We start from the raw sequence: 26,704 nt of genomic DNA on the forward strand, positions 1-26,704 counted from the left end.
ACACAAGTGGCACACACACACACACACACACACACACACACACACACACACACTTACTTTTATAGACATGATATAGAAATAAATCTTAAAAAATAGGAACCATTAAACACCTTTGAGAGGACTCAAAGAACAACATGAGGCTACAGGGAAACTCCTAATAGTCAAATGTGGTTGGTGGACCAGTAGCATCTAGGCACTTATTAGAAACATAAATTCCAAACCTCCCTAACTCTGCCAGCAGTGTCTAAAGTGTCACTATGTGTGGACATTTGTGTTCACAGACTCAATTGAAGGGATTGTGCCTTTGATAGGGACCAGGTGACAGAAGACCTGGGGTTTCAGTCTTCACAGCATATGATCTCAGTACACACATAAACTACAGAGAAAGAAAATGCTGGAAGAGCAGAAGCTGTGCCTGCCACCAGAGGAACAGAATGGCTGTGTCTGTGCATGGACGAGTACTAGGTATGAAATCCAAGAAAAATGTTAGGTGAACAGCATCAAAATTGGTCCTTTTACATCTGGGGAACCTTGAAATGATATGAAACAGGGGATTTAAAGAATGATGAAGACCAGGGTATTTAGTATCCCAGATGCTATTTACACAGAGCAGAGTAAATTCAGATGAAGCTGTTGAACACAATTCCATCACTCACTCCCAGGAACCATCCCCACTGCTGGACAGTGTGTTTCCTGATTGAGGCCCAGAGTCATATTGCCAGGCAGAGATCCAGAATCAGTGGGATTGGAAGGGGCTAAGAATCAGACTCTGCTCTGAAAGATGACCCAGCACCACTGAGGACTTCAGGGCATGAAATGCTTCTCTGTAGCTTCCCTAGAGGCTCTGGTTCTTTTACACCAGGGTACTTCTAGAAAGCTCCCATGGAAACCATAAATATCATTCATGCATGTGTCTTTGTGAAGTTTGTCAGAAGCTTCCATCCTGGACTTCCCCCTGCACATGTCCTGACACTCTTTTCTCTCTGAGCTTCTTGATCAACACACAGTAAAGCACCCTGGGTTACCTTTCTGGGACTCATTGCCTTTGGAGTTCTGAGTGTTCATCATCAGCTGAAAAAAATCCTTTCGGGTCTGGAAGCAGAAAGAGAAAAGTCAATAATGGACGTTTAGTTGAGAGATCAGACTTGAACCAGAGGTTCAGAACTTCACCTCCCTTCTGAGAATACGGCCACCTGGAGTTCTCAAGTGCAGCTTGAGTCACCAATGAATAAAAGTGTCTATGGGGCTGGAGAAATTGCTCAGTAGTTAACAACACTGAATGCTCTTTCTTGCAGAGAACGGAGTTCAGTTCCCAGCACCCACAAGGTGGTTCACAACCACTTGTAACTCCAGTTCCAGTGGATGTGATGCCCTCTTTAGGCCTCTGCAGGCACTGCACACATGTGGTTGCACAGGCATACAGATGGGCAAAACACCCACACTTAAAAATGAACGAAAACTGAAGTCTCTGCCAGAAAGCCTTGGGGAACAGGACAGTTCCCTGGGAGAAATGCAGCTTCTGGCCTTTGTTTCCCTGATCTAAGTTGCTTTGGCTTCAGAGAAGATTCCTGGCCAAAGAGCTGCTGGTTCCTTCTCTCATCATGCTTGCTCAGGAAAGTCCCCGAAATCCAATTCTCTCTGTTCTCTTACCTCAATGCTTAACCAACAGCCTTCTTGATTAATTCCATCTCTAGTACTTACTGCCAAGTTTTATGTGAGCATCTCCTGATGCTCCGCACTCCAGACACTACAAAATTCTAAGTGTCATCACAGGCGCCCTTCTCCCTGATTTATAGACAGACTTTTTGTGGTCTCCATGCCGCATATAGCAGATCTAGGTTAGCAGCAAACTGGTTGTCTAGAGAAAATATTCACCTATTGGGTAAGTAGCTTGTGGCCTCACTGCCAAGAAAATATCCACACACAAACAAGAAGTGTTCAAATTTATTTTTTATTCGAATTAGAAACAAGATTGTTTTACATGTCAATCCCAGTTCCCTCTCCCTCCCCTCCTCCCCTACAACCCCCCCCAAATAAAATCCTACCTATCACATATCCTTTCTGCTCCCCCTGGATGGTGAGGCCTTCCATAGGGTGTCATCAGAGTCTATCGTATCCTTTGGGATAGTGCCTAGGCCCACTCCCGTGTGTCTTGGCTCAGGGAGTATTCCTCTATATGGAATACTCTCCCAAAGTCCACACCTATGCTAGGGATAAGTACTGAACTACTACAGGAGGTCCCATAGATTTCCCAGGTTTCCTCACTGAAACCCACGTTCCCATGGTCTGGATCAGTCCCATGCTAGTATCCCAGCTATCAGTTTGGGAAGCAAGAGTTCCCCAATGTTCAGGTCAGCTGCTTCTGTGGGTTTCACCAGCCTGGTCTGGACCCCTGTGCTCATCACTCGTCCTTCTCTGCAACTGGATTCCAGTTCAGTTCAGTGAGTAGTTGTGGGTGTCTGCTTTTACTTCCACCAGGTGCTGGATGAGGGCTATCGGGTTACATATAAGTCAGTCATCAATCTAATTATCAGGGGAGGGCATTTAAGGTAGCCTCTCCTCTGTTGCTTAGATTTTTAGCTGGTGTCATCTTTGTAGATCCCCAGACATTTCCCTAGTGCCTGATTTCTCTGTAAACCTAAGATGTCTCCCTATATTATGGTATCCCCTTTCTTGTTATCTTCTATTCTTCCCCTGACTTAACCTTTCTGCTCACTCATGTCTTCCTCACACCTCTTCTTCTCCCCTTCTCATTCTCCTAAGCACCCTCCCCCCACCTACTGTGCTTCCAATTTGCTCAGGAGATCTTGACCTATGCACCTTCTCCAGGGGACCATGTATGTCTCTCTTAGGGTCCTTCTTGTTTACTAGCTTCTCTGGCAGTGTGGATTGTAGGCTGGTAATCCTTTACTCTGTGTTTAAAATCCACATATGAGTGAGTACATACCATGTTTGTTTGTTTTTTTTTTGTCTATGATTTGGTTACCTTGCTCAGCATGGTTTCTTCTAGTTCCATCCATTTGCCTGTGAAATTTCTAGATTCCATTGTTTTTTTATGCTGAGTAGTACTCCATTGTGTAAATGTACCACATTTTCTCTATCTATTCTAAGGTTGAGGGGCATGTAGGCTGCTTCCAGTTTCTGGCTATTACAAATAGTACTGATATGAACATCATTGAACAGATGTCCTTTTTGTATGAATGTGCTTCTTTTGGGTATATGCCTAAGAGTGGAATTGCTGGATCTTGTGGTAGACTGATTCCCATTTTCTTGAGGAGTCACCATACTGATTTCCAAAGTGGCTGTACAAGGTGGCACTCCCATCAGGAGTGGAGGAGTGTTCCCCTTTCTCCACATCCTCTCCAGCATAAACTGTCGTTGGTGTTTTTGATTTTGGCCATTCTGACAGGAGTAAGATGGTATTTCAGAGTTGTTTTGATTTGCATTTCTCTGATGGCTAAGGATGTTGAACACTTTCTTATGTGTCTTCAACCATTTTAGATTTCTCTATTGAGAATTGTCTATTTAGTTCTGTACCCCATTTTTTAATTGGATTGTTCGGTGTTTTGGAGACTAGCTTCTTGAGTTCTTTGTCTATTTTGGAGATCAGCCCTCTGTCAAATGTGGGATTGGTGAATATCTTTTTTCCAGTCTGTGGGCTGCCATTTTGTCTTGCTGACTGTGTCCTTTGCCTTACAGAAGCTTCTCAGTTTCAGGAAGTCCCCTTTATCAATTGTTGATCTCAGTGTCTGTGCTACTGGTGTAATATTCAGGAAGCAGTCTCCTGTACCAATTAATTCAAGGGTATTTCCCACTTTGTCTTCTAATAGGTTCAGTGTGGCTGGATTTATGTTGAGATCTTTGATCCATTTTGACTTGAGTTTTGTGCATGGTGATAAACATGCATCTATATGCAGTCTTCTACATTCCAGCATCCAGTTATGCCAGCACCATTTATTGAAGATGCTTCCTTTATTCCATTGTATAAATTTAGCTTCTTTGTCAAAAATCAAGTGTTTGTAAGTTTGTGGGTTAATATCTGGGTTTTCAACTCTATTCCATTGGTCTACCTGTCTATTTTTGTGCCAATACCAAGCTGTTTTCAGGACTATAGCTCTGTAATAGAGCTTGAATCTAGGGATGGTGATACCTCCAGAAGTTCCTTTATTGTACAGGGTTGTTTTGTTCTGGGTCTTTTGTTTTTCCATATAAAGTTGAGAATTTTTCTTTCAAGTCTGTGAAGAATTGTGTTGGGATTTTGATGGAGATTGCATTGAATCTATAAGTTGCTTTTGACAAGATTGCCATTTTTACTATGTTGATCCTACCTATCCAAGACCATGGGAGATCTTTCCATTTTCTGGTATCTTCTTTAATTTCTTCTTTAGAGATTCAAAATTCTTATGATACAGGTCTTTCACTTTTTTGGTTAGTGTTACCCCAAGGTATTTTATTCCTGTTTGTGGCAATTGTAAAGGGTGATGTTTCTCTGATCTCTTTCTCAATGAATGTATCATTTGTATATAGTAAGGCTATAGATTTTTTGAGTTAATCTTGTATCCTGCCACTTTGCTGAAGGTGTTTATCAGCTGTAGGAGTTCCCTGGTAGAGTTTTTCACATCACTTATGTAGACTATCATATCATCTGCTAATAGTGAGAGTTTGACTTCTTCCTTTCCTATTTGTATTTCCTTGATCTCCTTTTGTTGTCTTATTGCTCTAGCTAGAACTTCAAGGACAATATTGAAGAGGTATGGAGAGAGTGAACAGCCTTGTCTTGTCCCTGATTTTAGAGGAATTGCATTGAGTTTCTCTCCATTTAATTTGATGTTGGCTGTTGGCTTGCTGTATATTGCTTTTATTATGTTGAGGTATGTTACTGCTATCCGTGATTCCTCCAAGACCTTTATCATGAAGGGGTGTTGGATTTTGCCACAGGCTTTTTCAGCATCTAGTGAGATGATCATGTGGGTTTTTTCCTCAGTCTGTTTATATGGTGGATTACATTGATGAATTTTCAAATGTTTAACCAGCCTTGCATCCTTGGGTTGAGGCCTACTTGATCATGGTGGATGATTTCTCTGATATATTCTTGGATTTGATTTGTCAGTATTTTATTGAGAATTTTTGCATCAATGTTCATGAGGGATATTGGTCTGTAGTTCTCTTTCTTAGTGTGTCTTTGTGTGGCTTGGATATCAAGGTTATTGAAGCCTGGTAAAAAGAATTTGGCAATAACCCTTCTGGGAAGTATTCAAATTTAACAGGGGCCAATCTCCACCAGTTATGACCATAATTCTATTAGAAAATATATCAAAACAAGAGGTTTAAAACTGAAATCATTCTTTTGGTGATATAAATTTTAGGGACAGATTAATAGTAGTGAATATAATTTCTATGTATGAATTCTATTTTTTGACTTTTTCAATGAAGAGTGGTGGCAACGTGTTTTTCTTGATTGGTACCTGTCTCAGGGAGTAATAACCTTCACTCCTTTTGACAAATGTGAAACTATTTCTCTCATTCTTTCTAATCTAGAATCACCCATCTTCTATCTTCTTCTCCCTAAAATGCAAACATTATCATGCTCTAAGCATAGTTTTCACTATTCACTTTTAAGAGAACACAGAGAAAAGTGCATAAATCACACACTCACATCCTGATACATGAGCAAACCCTGAGCATTGTGACCAAACCCTGATCATCATGAAAACAGCATCATATTTTACCTTCTGATTTGAATCAAGGCGATTTTTCTTCATCGTTGTTACAAATTTTTTGAAAAAGTTTGTTGATTGTCTTGGGAAAATGGAGAAATTTAACAGCTCATATATTGGAGTAAGGAATGGAAACAGTACTACAGAGAAAAAAATAAATGCAGAGAATAAGTGATTATGTATTGCCCCAAATCAACTGATATGCTAGAACGCAATCTCTATATTTAAGGCTCAGGGAAAATCATGGACAAGGGGGTAGGAAAGTTGTAAAAACAGAAAGATGGGAAGGCCTGCTGCGAGACTGCATCTTCTAGACATGGCAGGGGAACTTGGCTGTGGGAGCCCACAGTGACTCAGTTTCCATCTGGTGTCTATTCTAACTTATAAGACATTGTTGTTCAAGCTTGCTTGTTTCAGTCCCCTTGAGAGCCATGAGAAAGTTCTGATTAAGTCAATGGAAAAGAGCATATTGTCTAACTAACAAGCTTCTGATGCCAGCCAAAAGGCACACAGAGATAGGGAATGAAGCTGTTTGCTGTTTGCATGACTCACAGGATAGTGAAGCTGGCTGCTCCTAGACTCAAGGACAGTACAGGGAGCTGGTTAATTGACTATGCTGCTCTTTTTTCTGCTTTGCCTCTAGTCTTTACATAAGCAGGGTTTAAATTAAACTCAGGCTAGTTTGCTGAAAGGCATGGACTGGGCAATCCTCCCAAATCCATCCTGTGTTTTGTCTTAGTTTCTTTTGTGAGCCTTTTCTCAATCCCCACACCCTTACTCAGGTAACCCAGCTGACTCATTGGAGCAGGCTCTTACACTTGGCCCATGAAATCTCAACAATGTGGTTGTCCAGATAAAATCTGTGTAATGATAACAGTGGTTGATGTGCCAATGTGGACGGGGATGTCCAAAAGCTCTTACCTCTAGATGAAGAGCCACGGTAAATTAATGGCTATTGAGAGAAAAAATAAGTTTTCTCCAAGGATGGGGCCCTAATAGATCATCCAATCCCAAGTAGTTGGCCAGAAACATGCATATAAGAGCAACACTAAATGGACTCAGTAGGATATATATGTGAATGAATATATATATATATTATATATTATATATATATATGTGTGTGTGTGTGTGTGTGTGTGTGTGTGTGTGTGTGTGTGTGTGCATACATGTGTAAACATTATAGTTAAAGGAGAAGAGTCACAGATTTGAGGAGTTGCAAACATGAGATGAGATGGGGGGAGAAGGAATGGAAATAATGCAAATATGGGACTCATGTGTAAAATTCTTTAAAAATGTAAATAATCCCCCATAATGTTTGACTCCTAAATATACTCCTAAATATTAGATGGTAATACTAAAAAAATCATAAAGAAAAAAATGAAGTTTCAGATAGAATGTGGAGAAAATGAAGCCCTTGGAAACTACTGGCAGCAAAACAAACAAACAAAAAATTCTAAAAAAGATTTCAGTTGCCCAACAAGTCAAACATAGAATTCCTCTATAATTTGCTAATTTCACACCAATTGCCTACCAGGAAAACATGAATATAAATGTTCAGTCATCAGATAGTTCAGAATGTGATTTGTTTATGGAACATGGGAGTGGCAACAAAGGGTTCTGTTGAATATATGAGAAAGAAACTAGTTGTCAAATTCCAAATAGTCTATAAAATATTTGTATTGTATTTTAATGCTATTCCAAGAATAAGTAGATCTACAAGAACACACAGCTATCTGGACATTTCTTATGTTATGAAAGAATGGGAAATGAGAATGAAAAGGTATAGATTTTTTTGGAAAATGCATTTCCTGGTTCACAATGGTGATGGGTACATGTGCCTTTGGTGAACAAAAATTGTATTGCACATTTTAAGAAATTGAATTTTTTACATGTGAATGATATCTCAACTATGGTGTTATTTTGACTGGTTGTATGAGGGAGGAATATAAAGAGAAGAAATAATTTACATACCTATAGAGAGAATAAATGGATCAAAGAATTTAAACTTTAAGATCTTCTTGGCTTTCTGCACAAAGGGATCCTCTGGGTTGTTGAGGGAATCGACATTCACTCCAAATGATGTACCAGTGATCACATCCATGCTGTAAGCTCCAAGAATGCTGAGGATAGAGAGACATGGAAATCAGCATCTGGATCTGAGGCAGCTTATGTTTCCGAGCTACCCAGGCAGGGAGCCCTAGAGTCAGAACCACCTGCTGGATCATCAATGGGGTCAAGGCTCCTATCACACTCACACATGGAGCCTTTACCTGTGGTTGGTTTGCAGATGGCCTTTTCCTAGAGTTGAGGGGACACTAAGATACTCACTGTCCCATCAACTCCACCACCACTTACTCTTTTGTATTGATGGGCTTCCCTTTCTCTTCTTCTCGTCTCAAGTTTTTCACCAACGTATCTCCATACTGTGTGATGATGGGGAACATCTAAAAACAAAGCACAGCATCTGTAGCTAAGTGTGGAAACTCAGGTCCCAGAAAGACAGCTCATCCCCATCCAGGAAGCAATGGTGGGGTGTTACAGTAGATTTTAAAATGTATCCCCTGGGCGTGAAGACAAAAGATCATATTAAATGAATTGTAACTCAGAGGACCAACACTAGAAAAAGGACTGTGGGCTCACTGTCTACCTGTTCCAGATTCATCCCATAAGTAAATGCCCTCTCCATCATCACCTCCTTGAGTTTTCCACTGGTGAATGTTGGAGACAGCAGTGTTCGCAGTCTCTTCCATTCTTCATCTTCAGATACAGTGATGGCCTTTTTCATAAATCCCACTGGCCCAAAAGACTAGAGTTCAAACAGAAAGAAAATGTATCATATTAAATTTTCACAATTTTAGGAAGTTGATTAAACAAGCATCATTTTCTTAACAAATATTATTGATTATTAAGTGTATGAACATTGCTAAATGCTCAACAATCTTTTATTTAAATCATCTGTAATTGCTATACATGGAGGTGACACCTATACATCTGGCATAGCTTCATATCTTTCTATGATTGTCTCATTTTAAATGAAAGTCACCCTTGCAGAATCAAAGAACAAGAACAAATGGGATAACCCTATAGCATAGTGTCCTTCAAAACTGTGCAAACGAAAATGAATTAGTGATAGAAAGCAACTGCCCTTGGCTAAATATTAGATCAGGTCAGTCCCTCATTTATAGCTGTCAGCAGTAAAAGGCAATCAGATTCTTTGAAGCTGACTTTTAAAAAAGCTATAGATGCTATAAAATGTGTATTTGATATTTCAATAAATAATGAAATTGTATAGAAATTGTTTTGTCTTAATTTCTATACACGGACACAAGGAAAAAGAAAAATAATTCTGTTTCTCTATTGGGAATGTTCTTCAATCATGTGTATCTATGAACATTGGGTCAGAGGAACACACACAAACACATACATACAGTTTTTTTGTTTATGTTGTTTGCTTTGCTTTATGACAGGGTCTTACTATGTAGCCCTGGCTGTCCTGGAATTGCTCTATAGACCAGGCTGGCCTTGAACTCACAGAGATCCTCCTGCCTTTGCCTCTGAAGTGCTGAGATTAGAGGCATACATTGCCACACCTGGCTCCCAGAACTGTATTTTGTGCTAGTGTGGATTCTTTCAATATTCTTTTATGACAAAAGCCCAGTACAGCAGGTGGGCACAAATTTCTTCCACTCCACTCCATGAAACAGGATTACTAAATCCTTCAACCAACTTCACACTTACTGGTGAAAGTCTGAATTTTTACCCACTGGTCTGTAGCAACTTTAAAAAGTCTGAGGTATCAGCCTGGTCTACAGAGCCAGTTCCACGACAGCCAGAGCTACACAGAGAAACCCTGCCTCAAAAAAAAAAACACAAAAAAGTCTGCTGTCACCACTGTCATTCAGTGCCATCCTGGAAGTGCCAACTAGTATAACAAGGCAAGAAAGAATATGGATTGCAAAGTAATAAGCAAAAGTATTCTTATATTCAAGCAACATAATGGACTGTGTAGAACATATTGAATGACACACAGAAAGAATTTATAATAATAATGAATAAGCTTAGCAACTGTCCTATGATACAACAGCAATTCAAAATCAATTGTGTTTTTACTTAAAATCAATTATATTAGAAAAATCTCAAGAATATTACATAATCAACAACCATCTCTGGAAATGTTATAAGTCATTTATACTTAAGATATAAGCTTAACAAAATATGTACAGGTATTTCAGCTGAAACTAACAAAATTTCGATGTGGCAATCAAAAGAAACCTAAGAAGTGTAGAGCACACAATAGTCATGGATTAGAAGATTAAACACAGAAATATGTTTATTTTCTCATGTCAACTTCAAATTTTCAACAAACTGAGATCATTATCAATACAGACAAGCTTGTTCTGATTTTTGGCTAGAAAGATTAAGGGCCAAGAATAGTTCTATCAGCTGGGAAATCCCACCCCGGGGTCTGCAGGCAAACTGAATCTACCAGAAATTCAAACAAGAGCTAATACCAATACTCCTCAAACTGTTCCACACAATAGAAGCAGAAGGTTCATTGCAAAACTCTTTTTACAAGGCTACCATTACCGTGGTACCCAAGCCACACAAAGACACAACTAAGTAAAGGAACTGCAGACCAATATCCCTCATGAACATAGATGCAAAAATACTCAATAAAATAATGGCAAACTGAATCCAAGAACATATCAGAAAAATCATCCACCATGATCAAGTAGGTTCATCCCTGGGATGCAGGGTTGGTTCAACATTCGAAAATCTATCAATGTAATCCACCATATAAACCAACTGAAGAAGAAAAACCACATGATCATCTCACTAGATGCTGAAAAAGCCTTTGAAAAAAATCCAACATCCCTTCATGATAAAGGTCCTGGAGAGATCAGGAATAACAGGAACATACCTGAACATAATAAAAAAATATACAGTAAGCCAACAGCCAACATCAAACTAAATGGAGAGAAACTCAAAGCTATTCCTCTAAAATCAGGAACAAGACAAGGCTGTCCACTCTTTCCATATCTCTTCAATATTGTCCTTGAAGTTCTAGCTAGAGCAATAAGACAACAAAAGGAGATCAAGGGGTACAAATTGGAAAGGAAGAAGTCTATGATAGTCTGCATAAGTGACCCCCCCAAAAAAACTCTACCAGGGAACTCCTACAGCTGATAAACACCTACAGCAAAGTGGCAGGATACAAGATTAACTCAAAAAAATCAGTAGCCCTGCTATATATGGATGATAAACGTGACGAGAAAGAAACGTGACCCTTTACAATTGCCACAGACAACATAAAATACCTTGGGGTAACACTAACCAAAAGAGTGAAAGACCTGTATCATAAGAATTTGAGTCTTTAAAGAAAGAAATTAAAGAAGATACCAGAAAATGGAAAGATCTCCCATGTTCTTGGATAGGTAGAATCAACATAGTAAAAATGGTAATCTTGCCAAAAGCAATCTACAAATTCAATGAAATCCCCATCAAAATCCCAGCACAATTTGTCACAGACCTTGAAAGAACAATCTCAACTTTATATGGAAAAGCAAAAGACCCAGGATAGCCAAAACAATCCCGTACAATAAAAAGAACTTCCAGAGGCATCCCCATCCCTGATTTCAAGCTCTATTATAGAGCTATAGTCCTGAAATCAGCTTGGTATTGGCACAAAAATGGACAGGTAGATCAATGGAATCGAGTTGAAAACCCTGATATTAACACACACACACACACACAGAGCTATGAATGCCTGATTTTTGATAAAGAAGCCAAAGCTATACAATGGAATAAAGAAAGCATTTTCAACAAATGGTGCTGGCATAACTGGATGCTGGCATGTAGAAGACTGCAGATAGATCCATGTCTATCGCCATGCACAAAACTTAACTCAAAATGGATGAAAGACCTCAACATCAATCCGGCCACACTGAACTTATTAAAAGAGAAAGTAGGAAATACCCTTGAAGGAATTGGTACAGGAGATAGCTTCCTGAACATGACACCAGTAGCACAGACACTGAGACCCAAAATTAATAAATGGGACCTCCTGAAACTAAGAAGCTTCTGTAAGGCAAAGGACACAGTCAGCAAGACAAAATGGCAGCCCACAGACTGGGAAAAGATATTCACCAACCCCACATCTGACAGAGGGCCTGCCACCCAGCTCCCAAATAAATCACAATGAGTCTTATTCTTTCCTTTTTTCCCTTTAAGACAAGGTTTCTTTGTGTAGCCCTGGCTGTTCTGGAACTCACTCTGTAGATCAGGCTGGCCTTAAACTCACAGAGATCTGCCTGCCTCTGCCACCTGAGTGCTTGGATTAAAGCCGAGTGTTACCACTGCCCATCTTATTCTGTTTTATGAATGACTGGCCTTTGCTTGGCTTGTTTCTTGTCAGTTTTTCTTAAATTATCCCATCTATCTTTTGTCTCTGGGCTTTTACCTCTCTCCATTTCTCCATATCTTTTCTTCCTTTCTTATTCTGTGTCTGACTGTAGCTGTGTAGCTGACTCCCCGGCATCCTTCTCTCTTCCTTTCTTGTTGCTTGAACTCCCTATATCTCCTTTTCTGCTTCTATTTATCCTCTCTGCCTGGAATCCCTACGTATCCTTTCTCCTGCTTTGATATTGACTGTTAAGCTCTTTAGTAGACCAAGCAGGTGTTTTAGACAAAGTAACACAGCTTCACAGTTAAACAAATACAACATAAAATAACGCAATGCATCTCTGCATCATTAAACAAATGTTCCACAGCATAAACAAATGCAGCACATCTTAAACTAATATTCTACAACAGTGAATAATTGTGGTGGTTTGAATAGGAATGGGCCCAATAGGCTCATAGCTTTGAATACTTGATCATTAGAGAACAGTGCTGCTTGACAGGGATTAGGAGATGTCACTAGGGGTGAGCCTTGGGGTCTAAGAAGCCCAATCCAAGCCCAGTGTTTCTTTCTTCCTGATGTCTGTGGATCTGGATGTAGAACTCTCAGCTCCTTCTCCAGCAATATGTCCGCCTGCATGCCACCATGCTTCCCACCATGATGATAATGGACTAAACCTCTGAAAGTGCAAGCCAGCCTCAACTAATAAATGTTTTCTTTCTTAAGAGTTGTCATGGTCATGGTGACTCTTCATAGCAATAAAACATTGACTAAGATAATAATAAAGATTTATGTTTCCTAAAAAGATGCCTACCCGACGGTTTGTGAAGATGGAGTAGCATTCTTTCACCAGCACTGTTTTGATGACCTCTGGATCCGCAATACCCAGCACAGGCCGTCGACCATCATAAAACCTGAGGTGGGAAAGCAGGGTGGACTGAACCTCAGAAGCCAGATTCTACACCTGGAGTTACACCCTAGACTCCAGACTCCACCCCTGAGGCTGCACAGCCACACCCCCAGCTCTATAAAGCACAGTAACATGAGACCCATCTCAAGTTCTGACCATAGAAGCCATTGGAGTCTTGTGAAATAAAGTGTGGCTGAATCAGGAAAGAGACACTTTGGATGAAACAGCCCGTCGAAGACGTCCTTAGTAAGAATGAACACGGGAACATCGGTTAAGGCTAGGCAAATGTGCATGGTTACTACCAATACCATCCTTTCCTGTTTAAATATTTCAGTATCTGGGTTGGAGGTGTGGCTCAGTGGTAGAGCCCTTGTCTATCAAGTGTGTGGCACTGGGTTTGACCCCCAGAGATATAGAAAATTTCAAGAAAATGAATAAATTATTCCAAAGTCAAAACAGAATGTTATCAGTGGAAACTTAGAAACAAACCATTCAGTATTCATGATAATGTTGCAGGAGAATTTGCTTTGGGGCCACCAGAGGACAGCACAACACGTGCTTGGCATTGGGTCACATGGTCTTTATGGGCTGTGTCACCTCAGCAGACCCTGTGACCAAAACTGTGGTTTCTGAAGAAGGGTGAGATGGGATGAAGAGGCAGAGCCTCCTCCCATTTGATTGTACCTCACCTCACAATGGTGACACCTCCCCCAAGTCTCTGACAGGGGAGAGCTATGCCACAGGCTCAGCCACTCAACAAAACTGCTGAAGACTTAACCCTGTAGGAGTAAACAGTTTCTTAATAATTGCCTGCATTTCTTCTTCAGTGTCAGCAGAGTTAGGTGGACAGGGAATACCCACAGATTCTATCAAAAGTTCTTATCTTGAAACTAATAATGGACAAAAAGCAAAATTGTGATACAGATGCCCCACTTAAAGCTGAGCAATCTATAGTCTCTTGTCTGGGTGTTGACCAGCTGTGGATCTCTGTGTTAGCCATGATCTACTGAAGGACGGAGTTTTGCTGATGACCACAAGTCATCTGGAGTCCATTCAATACTATGTCTATTTTGCAGAATAATAGAAGTAGGTCCTCCTTCCAAGGCTCAACAATCATTGACGAAAGGGAAGGGGGAAGAGCTCGAGGCAGAAGATGACAAAGAAACTGTCTTCTGAACACAATGGGGCAGTTGTACATATGAACTCCCAGTGGTTGTTGCAGCATGCACAAGACCTTTGTAAGCTGAAGCCAGAAAAAAGTGCCAGCATGGAGAAGGGAGGTGGACAGGAAACCCCGCCCTGATGACCAGCCATTGGTGATTGGTGAAGGCCACTTTCATGTCCTCCCCTCCAGTCCCGTCATGTGTTCTCTTCTTTTTTAACCCAGAGTCTACTTACTGATGCCAGTATGTTCATGTGTGTAGGGCATCTACTGAAGCATGGGTAGCCATTTCAGGGGCCCCATCCCTGAAGAAAGCTCATCCTATCAGCCATGATTTGCCAACTTCTCAGCTAGGAGGTGGGAATTTCCTGACCATCTCCCCACTCCATGCTGGGATTTTGTCTGGCTTGATCTTGTGTTGCTAGGCAGGTCATAGGCCCTAAATGAACATAATAATAAGCCAACTCTCAAAGACTTATTACTCCCATAGATTAGCATGAGTCTCAACCCTCATCAGAGAAACTCCTTTTAGCACAGCAACTTGTGAGTTGCCATCATTGGAAAACACTCATTTCCAATGATCTTAGGACTGATACACCACTCAGTAGCAAAATTAAAATTATAAAATAGCAACAAAAATAAATTTATGGTTGGAGGTTCCTAAGCAATCAGAAATATATTTTTTTTCTGATGGTCATGAGCCACGGGTTGAGAACTGAATTTTTAGTAGGAGATGGTGATTAACATAGGAACTCCCAACTGGTCATCATGCATAAAATAAGACATTATGGAGTGCTCATTCCTAAATGGGACATCTCTGTCATATCGTCTTAGTCAGGGTTTCTACACCATGGCCAAAGCAAGCTGGGGAGGAAAGGATTTATTTGGTTTATACTTCTATATCACAGTTCATCACAGAAGGAAGTCAGGACATGAGCTCAAGCAGGGCAGGAATCTGGAGGCAGGAGCTGATGCAGAGGCCATGGGGGGGAGTTGCTTGATCCTCTTGACTTGCTCAGCCTGCTTTCTTATAGGACCCAGGATGACCAGCCCAGGGATGGCCCCACCCTGGGCCATGGGCTGGGCCCTCCAAAATCAATAACTAATTAAGAAAATTCCCCACAGCTGGATCCTATGGAAGCATTTTCTTAATTGAGGTCCCCTCCTCTCAGATGACTTTAGCTGCTACCAAGTTGCTATAAAACTAGGCAGTATCCCCTCCTCCTCCAAGGCTCAGGGGTCATCCTGAAAGATGGAGTGGAAGGATTGTAAGAGCCAGAAGCAGTGGCTGACTCCAGTGAAACTGTTTCTGGATGCAACAGTGCAGTTCTGCATTTGAACTGACATTGGCATGACTGCATGCATAGGACTTTCGATGTCGACGAGTGAATCTTCCTAAGGAAATGCTGCCGCGTGTTTTTGAGCATGTGCCTACAGGGTTCTGCAATAATAGACTCGATGTATTAGAAGCAAGAGGCAATGAGCCAGGCCTAAGGGCTTTCAGGCCACCACATCCCAGAGGATTCCACAATAAGCAACAACCTCAACTGAATCCCCACTGTACAACTGGTTGCCTGTGACATTTACCACCTTTATCAAGACAAACCTCCAAAGGTTTTACCCCTAAGAACTGCGTGCTGACATTGTCCTCATATGGGGGGGTGCATTATCCTAAGTATGCCAATGGAAGATTTCAGAAGACTCACCCCCATATTTTCCCATACTTTTTATAGCAGTCTTCATCAAATTTCCATGTACCCTGGGAAGAGAAATAAAATTAAATTGATTATCGTTCTGTTACATACTGACTCCTTCCTAACTAGGGCACAAATGACTCATCTCACAAAATCAGGCTTCCCCGTGCCACTGGCAGTCAGAGGCAAATTCCTACTAGGATATTTGAAGGAATGAGGAGACTACAGCAGTTGTCTGGAATAAAGAGTTTAAGGCTGTTCTTATACTTTCTCAGTGGGTAAAAGCACTTGCAGAGGACCTAGGTTTCATTCCCAGTACCCACATGGTGGCTCACAACCATCTGTATGTAACTCCAGCTCCAGGGATCTCAGGCCCTCTTCTGGCCTCCTCAGACGGTGCACACATGGTGCACAGACATGCATCAGGCAAACACCCACACACATCTAAACATAAAGCAAGAGAGTGGAACCAGGCTTGGTGGCACATGCCTGCAAATTCTAATGCTCCAGAGGGGGAGGCAGGAGCATCACCAATTTGATGGTTGGCATGGGCTCTGTAGTGAGATCTGGTACCTACAACTATAAATAAATAAATAAATAAATAAATAATAAATAAATAGCAATAGATCAATCAATCAATAAATACAGTAACAACAACTCTAGAAAGAAGTGAAAAAGAAACAACAGGGAACATCAGAATGTGAGAGAGTGAGTGAAGACAGTATGCAAATCACAGCAGAAAAGTAGAGGGCAGCATGAAGGAAGCTCAACAGCTCTGAGTTTTCAATATTAAAGGTGTGAAATGCAGACTTCCTACAGCTGAGTTGCATCTGAGATGTAGCTCCATGGGCACAGTGCCCACCATAGGCTCACAAAGCCCTGGCTTACATCTCGTGCACGACACTAACTAGGTACAGTGGCTCCTGACCATAATCCCAGCACTTGGGAGGTGGAGGCAGAAGGATCAGAAATTCAAGCCATCCTTCCCTACACAGGGAGTTCCAGGATAAGCCTCAGCTACATGAGACCCTGTAAGGAAATAAAAGAAGTTTCACAAATAGGAAGTGTGTTCTAGCTCTTGGGGGAACTCTTATAGGGAGTTCACCTGGGAAGGCTGGAGTCATAGGTGTGTGCCCACAGGCCTGGCTTTACCTCTCATGTTTTTACTTATGAGTATTCCCTTCCCACAGGGTATACATATGGCATTCTTATGTGAACAATGACACAACAGAGGTCTCATTTAGAACTCTGGCCTGCAGTAGCTTCTAGCTATAAGATAGAGATTCTGGGTCTTTCCTAGCCATCTGCCATAGTGGATGGATGAAAGGCCCGAGCTAACATGGGATTAGCTTGTTAAACAACTACAATAAAGCCTCGTGCAGTTTGCATCAAGCTTTCGACTCTGCCCGGTGATTGGGGTCATCGAGGTCCTGGACCGAGATCCTGGGGACCTGAACTTCCGGGGGTCTTTCATTTGGGGGCTCGTCCTGGATTTGCGACCACCCCTCACCTGAGTGGGGCCGATCTTGGAGGTAAGCAGGGTACCCTTACCCTATTCTGTCTTGTCTACTGTCTGCCGGCTCTGTCTCTGTCTATGCAGTTTCTATAAAGCCCGGAGGGTTGGAACAGGCTGTGTGACTGGCCAGTTGAGCAAGTTTGTTATCTGTATTATCTGATCTTTTGCAATTCACACCCTGCCTGCCTGCTTTCAGTGCTGTGTCAGTTTTGTGTTTTCAGGTCTGCTCTTTTTGTTGATTGTGTAAATGTAAAGGTCCTATGTTGGGGTCGCTAGTGAAATCTGAAAGTAGGCCTACAAGAATTAGGAGGGAATTTAGGGGACGCCCCAATCCCTTGTTTAAGGCGAAGATTCGGGCAATAGCCTTCAGCAATCTGTAGGAGGGGGACTTGGTGGGACCAAGTTGCCTGCTCCATCTATAAGGGGACTCAGGCAGGTCACCCATCTGTAGGGGGAGACATGGTTGTGGACCAAGTTGTTCCCCATGGGGCTAGCCATCTGAAATTCTGAATAGGACCCTAGTCTGTGTTACTGTGCTGTCTGTTCAAGTTTCACATTTGTGCTATGTGTTTGTTAAGCATCTCTCTCTGTCCTTACCGCTCACACAAGTGGCATGTGTGGGTCAGGGGTCTTTTCTTGCTGTCCTGAGCATGTGGCATGTGGGACAGGAGTTCCTCTGCCATGAGCCATGGGTTAGAGTGTGCTGCGGTGGAGTCTCCTGTCTCAGAGCACATGGTGAAGTGGTTGTTCTGAACTCCAACAACTGCTGCAGCCCTCACAGCTGAGCCTGGCCAGTGCAGGTGAGTCTATCTCGCCATCCTCACCCGCCCATCTGTGAGGCATGCAAAGTGGGGCTCTCTCTGCCCCAACTGCCATCCTGCCATGGGTCCTGGTATGCGGCAGGAGTTTCCCTGCCCTGAGCACGTGGCTTGCAAGGCCACTATTTGACTGGCCTTCTCCGTCCTCCACACATGTGGTATGTAGAATGTTGAGGCAGGGAAGTTGCGGGGGTCTCTTTCCTGCCCCCGCACGGGCAGAGTGTCTGGGCTTACCAGCAGCCCACCCCTAGGCCTCTGCCCTGAGCACACAATGCAGGTCAGGTAAGCCAAAACAGAATGGCCTTAAAGTTATTAAAAACCATAAGAAGGACTTTGGTAAGAGTTTTTATGTTGACTGAGAAATGAGAGAAAATGTAGGAGACTAAAATAATAAAGAGGGAAAGAGAAAGAAAGATTTGTCTAAGGAAATCAGAGGAATGAACTGAAGGTATATAGATAGCTATAGAGAGTTAAAGCAAGTTGTAGAAGGTCAGAGGAAAGTTATGAAAGGTCAGAGGAAAGGTTGTTAAAAGTCAGAGAAAAATGTAAACTATTTGCTATGGTTTCTCATGTCTACAAATAGTAAATTTTAAAAATTGGTAATATAAGTTAAAATTTTAACCATATTAAGTAATCCTATTTTAAAAGTTCTGTTTATTTCTCAAGCAATTTATGTATGCTTGTTTTAAAATGTTCTGTTTCCTGGCATAACCTAAGTTCTGTTACAAGCATACAGCTAAAACAAATGGTGCAGGTCACCACCATTTTGTAGTCAGCCACATGGCAAGCTGGTCACATGGCTGGCTGGTAGCCATTTTGCTGAAGTTGAAAAAAGATACTTGAACCGCCATCTTGACTAAAGGTGACCACATGGAAATTAGGAGGTACCATCTAATAAACAAGTTTTTCAATTAAGATTTAAAATGTTAATGCTTCTATATATTACAGAAAGACTTTAAGGGAGTTTAAATTTCTTTTTTAAACCAGTTTTTTAATGTTTTTAAAAGTGTTTTTATTATTGTTTGTACTTAAAGAGCTTCAATTTAGAATCATTTTTAAGCAAAGTCTGACAATGTAAGTTTCTTTAATAAAAGCTGCTAATCTATTATAAGATGTTACAGTTTATGTTTTCAGAAGTTAAGCTTAAGCAAGCAGCTAAAATGTGTACATGTGGCTACTATTTAAAGAATATAAGGTAACTATATGCAGTTTTAAATTCAACTGTGCTAAGTTTCAAATATTTTAGTAAGTTAAAACCGGTTACAGTCAGACTGAAAATTAATTAATTACAGAAATAAGGCCTTACCTAGCCACCTGTGTGCTTAATGTATGCTTAAGGCAAGTAACTAAAACAGACAGACAGACCTCTAATACTTCAGAGACCTGCAGAATATGGCATTTAAAATGTTATTTTAAAAGTTTATAATATCAGAAAGACTGACAGATCCTAACAGTGACCCAAAGTCTCCAAAGAAGATTATGAGGTACCCCAGTTCCTGCACCTGGACCAGTGAGCGAGATGCTCAGATGTGATACCTGCTGCCTGCCAGGATCTGGCCAAGACTGTGGATAGAGAAAAAACCTCTCACCTTATAGGCCTGGTGAAGATTGCTGTTCTTTGATATTTCTGCCTCCCACACTAATGGAGAGTCTTGGGTATGGCTAACTATATATGGACTGGCTTCTAACTGGCTTCTGTCATTTTTTAGTAGATTCAGAAACTGCATAAAATTTACCCTTCTCAGATCTCTGAAAGTATTAGTGGTTGTCAGCTTGGCAACATCAGGCAGTCAGATCCACAAGACTATAGTCAGCATGTTAGCTGATAAAGTAGTGACTACCTACTGTTCAGTCACAAGCTCAAGGTTTTTAGGTTTATTTTGGATATCATCTAAGTATAAGCTTAAAGGACTTTTCATCAGGCCAAAGGCACCTCTGTCCAATCCATACCTGGCTTTCTGGACAGAAGACAAATGTACATGCTTCTAGCCCAAATCTGTAGTTTTTGCTAGGACTCGAAGTTATAAATATGTTCCTGCCTTTTGAATAGATATCCAGATATCTGCTTTTTCTGCACTGTGGGCTTCAGTAAATAAGTTTTAACTTCTGTTCCTAGTTTAAACATGTCTTAAACAGGTTTCTGCTTCTGGCAGACACATCTGAGTATCAGTTGCTGACTACAGGCTGTTCCTAAGTAGACTGCCAGCCCTGGACTTACTGTGGATGTGGACCAGTCCAGCTGATGCAGACACCCCCTGTCTCTGCAACAGAGTCTGCCAACCAGAAGCTCCTGATGGATTCCCATTGCCTAAATTCTCTGTTTTGCTTTTGACTAGCATTTCAGCCTTCTTGGGTCCTTAACTTCGTCCCAATGTCAGCAGGAAGTAGCATGGGAAAGAATACATAGCCCATTTTCCCTGGTTAAAATGCTAAGTCAGAAGGAACTCCCTTATATAGGGGATGCCAATACCTCTCACTCCCTGATGGGGACACTGGAGAGACAGCAATTGCATGATTGGAATCTCTAAAACAGAAAATGGGGAAATGATGGGACGAGCTTCCCATTTCGGCAGCCATAACAGCCTAGCACATGCTTGCCTGACCTTGCCTTGGTCATTAGGAGGTCAGATGCCTGCCTCGTGGCAAGGAACCAATCAGAAGTTAGCTGGTGGTGCTATGCTTTACGGCTCTGGGTGTGCTTTACGGACAAGTGCACAGCAATGACGCACAGAGCATAGCAATTACCCTGGGAGGGCCTATGGGCCATAACAACCAGTTGACCAATCAACACAGGGCAAGCCTGGAGGCACACCAATCCTGAGCCTGTGCACACCCCTAGACACTCCCCTTATGCTACAGTGGCTTCGCAGCACCTTTCCTAGCCATCTGCCATGGTGGATGGATGAAAGGCCCGAGTTAACATGGGGGTAGCCCGTTAAACAATTGCAATAAAGTCTCGTGCTGTTTGCATAAAAAAGATATAGATTCTGACTAACAACTGGAGTCTTTGAGATATGAAATCTTAGCAGAGAGCAGCCCACATGGCCTCAGGAGCTGATCTCATTGCTTTCTGAACAGGCTTCAACCTTGGGCTAAGGTCAGACCAGGCTATCCACAAAGAATCAGCAATTCCTTGCACATGGTACCAATGTTTTTGATAATTGTCATTAAATTATCCTTCCTGTGGTGTGTCCATAAAGTGAGTTCACCTCTGCTTAGAAAAGCAAAATCTGCTGTGATGTCTGCGAGTGAGGGGCAAGCACCATCTTCTCTCAGCCACAGCCTGGCCCTGCTCAGACTGGCCCACCAATGCAGAACACCGTTATTCTGTCAAATCCCAGAGCCATTGAGGTAACTGCAGGGGATTTAGGAGTCCCTGAGAGGATTCCCTATAGTCAACAGACAGGCATCCTGGTCCACAGATGCTGCAGTGCTGGCCAGCAGGATGAAGACAAGTGCCATTCCCGAGCCCGGCGTGAGGTCTATTCTAGTGCACACAGGCTGGTGTGGTGCTACTGTGAGCAGCCATGCTTTCCCAGGAGTGCTGGTTAAGGACACCTGTGCCTTCCACGAGGCTCCACTGAGAAAAACCCCAGGCTTCTCTTGCTTCTTATAGCCGGAATGTGAAGTCCAGAATACTAGGTGTCTATGATCATGGCTTTCTAACCACAGCTCCAAATGGATGTCAGCAAATCCTAAAGGAAGCCTGGGCACTCTTCTCACTGGTCACACACAGTTTCTGGTGGCCTGACATCCCAGAACTGCTTTCTGAGGACTGGCATTTGCATCTATGGAAGTGATCCATAAACATGCATAAGACATAGGTGGGCTGAGTGTGGTGGTATATGCTTTAATCCCAGCATTTGGGAGGCAGAGGCAGGAGGATCTTGGAGAGTTTGAAGCCAGTCTGACCTACATACAGTTCCAAACTCATCTGGCTACATAGTGAGATCCTGTCTCAAAAAAAAATGACCCAGAGACAGTTCTGCAGCTGAGAGGTTTGGCTGCTCTAGCAGAGGGACCAGTTTCAGTTCCCAACACCCTCACAGAGTTTATAGCCATCTGCAACCCCAGTTATAGGAGATCTGACACCATCTTTGGACCTCTGCAGGCACCAGGCTCACATGTGGTTCACAGACATAAGTGCAGACAAATACTTACAGTTCTAAAAGGAAATAGGTAATTCTAATTTTAAAAGAAATTATAACTATAAGAAATGAAAGAAGCCAGGTAGTGGTGATGAACACCTTTTCTTCTAGTACTCAGGAGGCAGAGGCAGGTGGATCTGTGAGTTCGAGGCCAGCCTGGTCTACAGAGAGAGTTCCAGAACAGCCAGGGCTACACAGAGAAACCCTTTCTTGAAAAAGCAAAAAAGGAAAATAAATAAATAAAAGAGCTTAAATACTACTCACATCACGATAGTCAAAAATGGTGCCAAATAAAGGCAGGGGTTTGGGTCCAGGAATTCCAAGTTTCTTAAAAGTCCCATGAGAATAGGTCCCATATCTGTAAAGTAACAGAGAAATCCAAGTTGCTGGGATTGTGATTGTGACTTTACACAGATGGACTCAGGTCAGTCATTGACTCAGGAACTGCAAAAATCAAACCACAGAAGTAACATCCAGGCAACAAATAGCAGTAAAAACCCAAACAGCTACAATCCCAATTGTTCACCTCCTCCCAGTGTCCACTAAGTAGGCCACCCTAGTTTATATGATGGGATAGGGACAATGGAGGCTTTAATGCTTCCAGTCCAAGAGACCATAATTGATGAAAAACCCTTGACTTGGATTTTAGACTCCCTGAAAGAGTCAGGCTTGAGGCTTCCCAGGGTGTTTCATTTCCTCCTGTCCATTTAGAAAATTCCATGAAGCAATGACTCTCATTAGCTAAGGGGGTTTTATTTGCATAACTGAATGCACTTAACGGCATAGGGCATTGGAGACCTTACGGTATTGTTCTTCAAGATTGGCCAGAGACATGTTTCTCCTTTTCTCTAAACTATGAACTTGTTAAAGGCTCTAACTGTTCTGAAAAGTTCCTTTCTAGAAAGATCTGGAAGCATCATGAAGTTCTGTCCATATAATTATTATGTCCATATAATGACAATTGAGATCATGGATGCCACTGGTTTCAGAGAAATTTCAGAGATTCCCAAGATTCTCTGTCTTGCAATCTGGTGGGCTTGTGCTATATGGAAGGCTGCTTTCCAGTGTGTTCCCTTAATGACTAAGGCATCATTTCCAGGCCATTCCTCTCCTAGGTTAATATGGACCTCTAACTGGTGATGCTCATCTGGTGGTCACTGTGTCAGGGAGATTCTTATTTATCATGATGGTCAGTGTGGTGGTTTGAATGAAAATGGCACCCCATAGGCCATAGGGAGTGGCACTATTAGGAGGTGTGGCCTTGTTGGAGGAAGTATGTCATTGGGGGTGGGCTTTGACGTTTCAGATGCTCAAGTCAGGCCCAGTGTCATTCTTTCTTCCTGCTGCCTGTAGATCAAGATGTAGAACTCTCAGCTCCTTCTCCAGCACCATGTCTGCCTGCATGCCACCATGCTTGCCACCATGATGGTAATGGACCAAACTTCTGAAACTGTAAGCCAGGCCCAATTAAATGTTTTTACCATGATCATGGTGTCCCTTCACAGCAACAGAAACCCAATTAATACAGAAATTAATACCAAGGACTGGAGTATCACTGTGATAGACCTGTCCATGCTTTTATTTGGAGGCATATGGACTTTGGGACTTTGGATTAGAAAAGCAGCTGAATGTTTTAAGTGGACCTTAATGGGCCGTACTAGGAACATGGAAGCCAGTAGCACTGGAGTAATTGGAACTGTGGAGGTCTGGCTCAAAATGTTTCAGAGGAGAAGAATATTAATATATGGCCTAGAAGCTGTTCTTACATTTTGGCAAAGAATGTGACTACTTTCTGCACTTGTCCAAGATATCTACCTGTGGCTAAATTGAAGAGTTATGGATTAATAACTTTGGCAGGGGAGACTTCCAGACAGCCTAGTATTTACTGAATTGCTTTGTTATTAGAGGCCACACACAGATTTATAATGAAAAAGAGCAAGCTGAGAGAGGAAAAATACAAAATGTACAGTTTGAGGAGAAAAGAGACACCAAACCGTGCAAACAGATTAAAGAAAAGCCTGAAGCAAAGTAGAATAAAGGGAGTGGTGACCTTAGAGCGAGACTCCACCAAGACAGGCTTCCAACTTGTGAAAAGTAATTAAAGAAAAGCTTATGGCAGCATGGTGGCACACAACTTTACTCCCAGCATTCATGGGCAGAGGCAGGTAGATCTCTGAGTTTGAGGCCAGCTTTGTCTATAGAGCAAGTTCCAGGACAGCAAAGGTTAGGCAGTAAAGGAAAATGCTTAAAACAGAAAGCTGGTGAAGATGTATTTGAACAAGAGGGCCATGTTCCAGCCCCAGGAAGCAACAGAACTTGGCAACTTCAGCCATGTGGTTCTGGTTTTAGAGTCAAGGATAGAAGAAATGGGTTATGGAATCCCCCTTCACAGCTAAGGAAAACCACTGAGGTCAGGTGTATATCAAAGGTGTCCCTGCATGGAGGCCTAGAGAGGCCATTGTGACATGGACTGCATGGCTACCATTGTTGCTGGACAAAGTTTCAGCATTTCTACTTGGAGGATCACAATTCTACAGCACCATTTTACTTTCATTTTTAATGATTGTCATGGTATATTATGTGAGTTCCCTTATGCCTTTCCTTTGGGAAATTTCATGCAGGCTTCAAGGATGAAAATCTATAAAATGGCAGCCATCCTAATTCACTCTCAGATCACATCAGTCCCCTCCTTCTCCTTGCTGACTCCACACCTCCTCTTTGGGACCTGAACCCTGCCAGAGCTGGACTTTGACACCATTGTGAAGCTGTGAGTGTGAAGCCTGGATTGCCTTAGAGACTCCAAAATATTGGAGATGCCAGAGTTGTGAGATACCTGCCTAGGAGAGCTGCTAAAAAGGTGTGTGGGACCAGCCCAAGAGAAAGAAGTATGTTGCAGTCAATAAAGCTGCTTTGAGTTGGAGATCTGAAGAATGCTTTGACCTCAGACGTGGAGATGCAGAGTTTGGAGATTTCCCAGCTGGTTTTCAGTCTTGCTTTGGTCCAGTATTTCCTCATTATGTTCCCTTTCTTCCATTTTGGAATGGTAATGTATACTATATGTTGTACAAATATTGGAAGTATGTGATCTGTTTTTCATTTTGATTTTTACAGGGGATTACAGTTAAGAGATTACATGAGTCTCAGAGAAGACTTTAAGACAGTGCTGATACTGTGATATCAACACTATCCTGTGCCGACCTTGTGATATCAGACTATGGGAACTTTTGAAGGAGGTGGAACGTGGGGGTTTGAATGAAAATAGCCTCTATAGGAGCATAGGAAGTCACATTGTTAGGAGGCGTGACTTTGTTGAAGTAGGTGTGTATTTATTGTCACTAGGGGTGGGCTTTGAGGTTTCAGATGGTCAGCCAAGCCCAGTATCACTCTTTCTTCCTGCTGCCTGTAGATCAAGATATAAAACTCTCAGCTCCTTCTCCAGCAACACGTCTGCCTGTATGCCACCATGCTTTCTGCCATGATGATAATGGACTAAACCTCTGAAACTGTAAACCAGCCCCAATTAAACACTTTTTTATATAGGACTTGCCATGGTCATGGTGTCCCTTCAAAGCAGTAGAAGAGTGACTAAGACAGTTAATCGTAAAGGAGAAAGCTTATGGCCTGTATGTGTCAACTCAGCATGTGCAAAGTTCTACTAAGGCAGGTGCTCTCTGGGCCAAGACTGCCATCACTGATAAGGGTTCATGATGCTACATACCTCCTAACTCCAATGGGACTCACACATACCAGATGTGGGAGAAGATGCAAGACTGAGGGAAGGTGATTCTGGAGACCATTGTAAGCTTCACAAGATAGTCACACAAGGAGAGTCTGATCACAGGAAGTTTAGAAATTATAGAAGAAATGGATATTTTGTATAAAGGTTTGGCCTGAACCAGAAATTCTTTGATTTACAAGACAAAGGACCTTCAGTATGTCAAGTTACTCTCTATTGATAACAGATGAAGTAAATGACACAAAATATGAAACTGTACATGTTCCAGACATGCATATAAATCATCCATCCCTTATTTTTAATTAAAATTAATTATTTCATGTATGCGAGTGTTTTATAAGAAAGCTGGCTAAGTGAGCCATGGAGAGGAAGCCAGTAAGCAGTGTTCCTCCATGGCTTATGCTTTAGTTCCTGCTTCTGGGTTCCTGCCTTGAGTTCCTGCCCTGGCTTCCCTTCATGATGGACTGTAAGCTGTAGAGTGAAATAAACTTTCCTCCTCAAGTTGCTTTTGGTCATGCATGATCGTTATCACAGGAGTCGAAAGCAAATTAGAACATAGGTACCATGTGACTTCGTGGAAATTGCGTTGGAAGCAATAAACAC

General features: G+C 42.0%; 1 protein-coding gene across 1 annotated transcript in view; it reads right to left on the reverse strand.

The window, feature by feature from the left end:
* The window catches only part of LOC100773059 (lithocholate 6-beta-hydroxylase), a 42,809-nt gene that overhangs the window by 15,257 nt on the left and 848 nt on the right, over positions 1–26,704 (reverse strand). The window contains exons 2-9 of the mRNA XM_027413658.2: positions 22,630–22,723; positions 15,896–15,948; positions 12,932–13,031; positions 8,410–8,523; positions 8,073–8,161; positions 7,689–7,837; positions 5,730–5,857; positions 1,026–1,092 (exon numbers count right to left, since the gene is read on the reverse strand). Of these exons, the coding sequence (XP_027269459.1) occupies positions 1,026–1,092; positions 5,730–5,857; positions 7,689–7,837; positions 8,073–8,161; positions 8,410–8,523; positions 12,932–13,031; positions 15,896–15,948; positions 22,630–22,723 (794 nt within the window). The remainder of the gene's footprint in view (positions 1–1,025; positions 1,093–5,729; positions 5,858–7,688; positions 7,838–8,072; positions 8,162–8,409; positions 8,524–12,931; positions 13,032–15,895; positions 15,949–22,629; positions 22,724–26,704) is intronic.

Source organism: Cricetulus griseus, chromosome 4, assembly GCF_003668045.3.
Source record: "Cricetulus griseus strain 17A/GY chromosome 4, alternate assembly CriGri-PICRH-1.0, whole genome shotgun sequence".
NCBI lineage: Eukaryota > Metazoa > Chordata > Mammalia > Rodentia > Cricetidae > Cricetulus > Cricetulus griseus.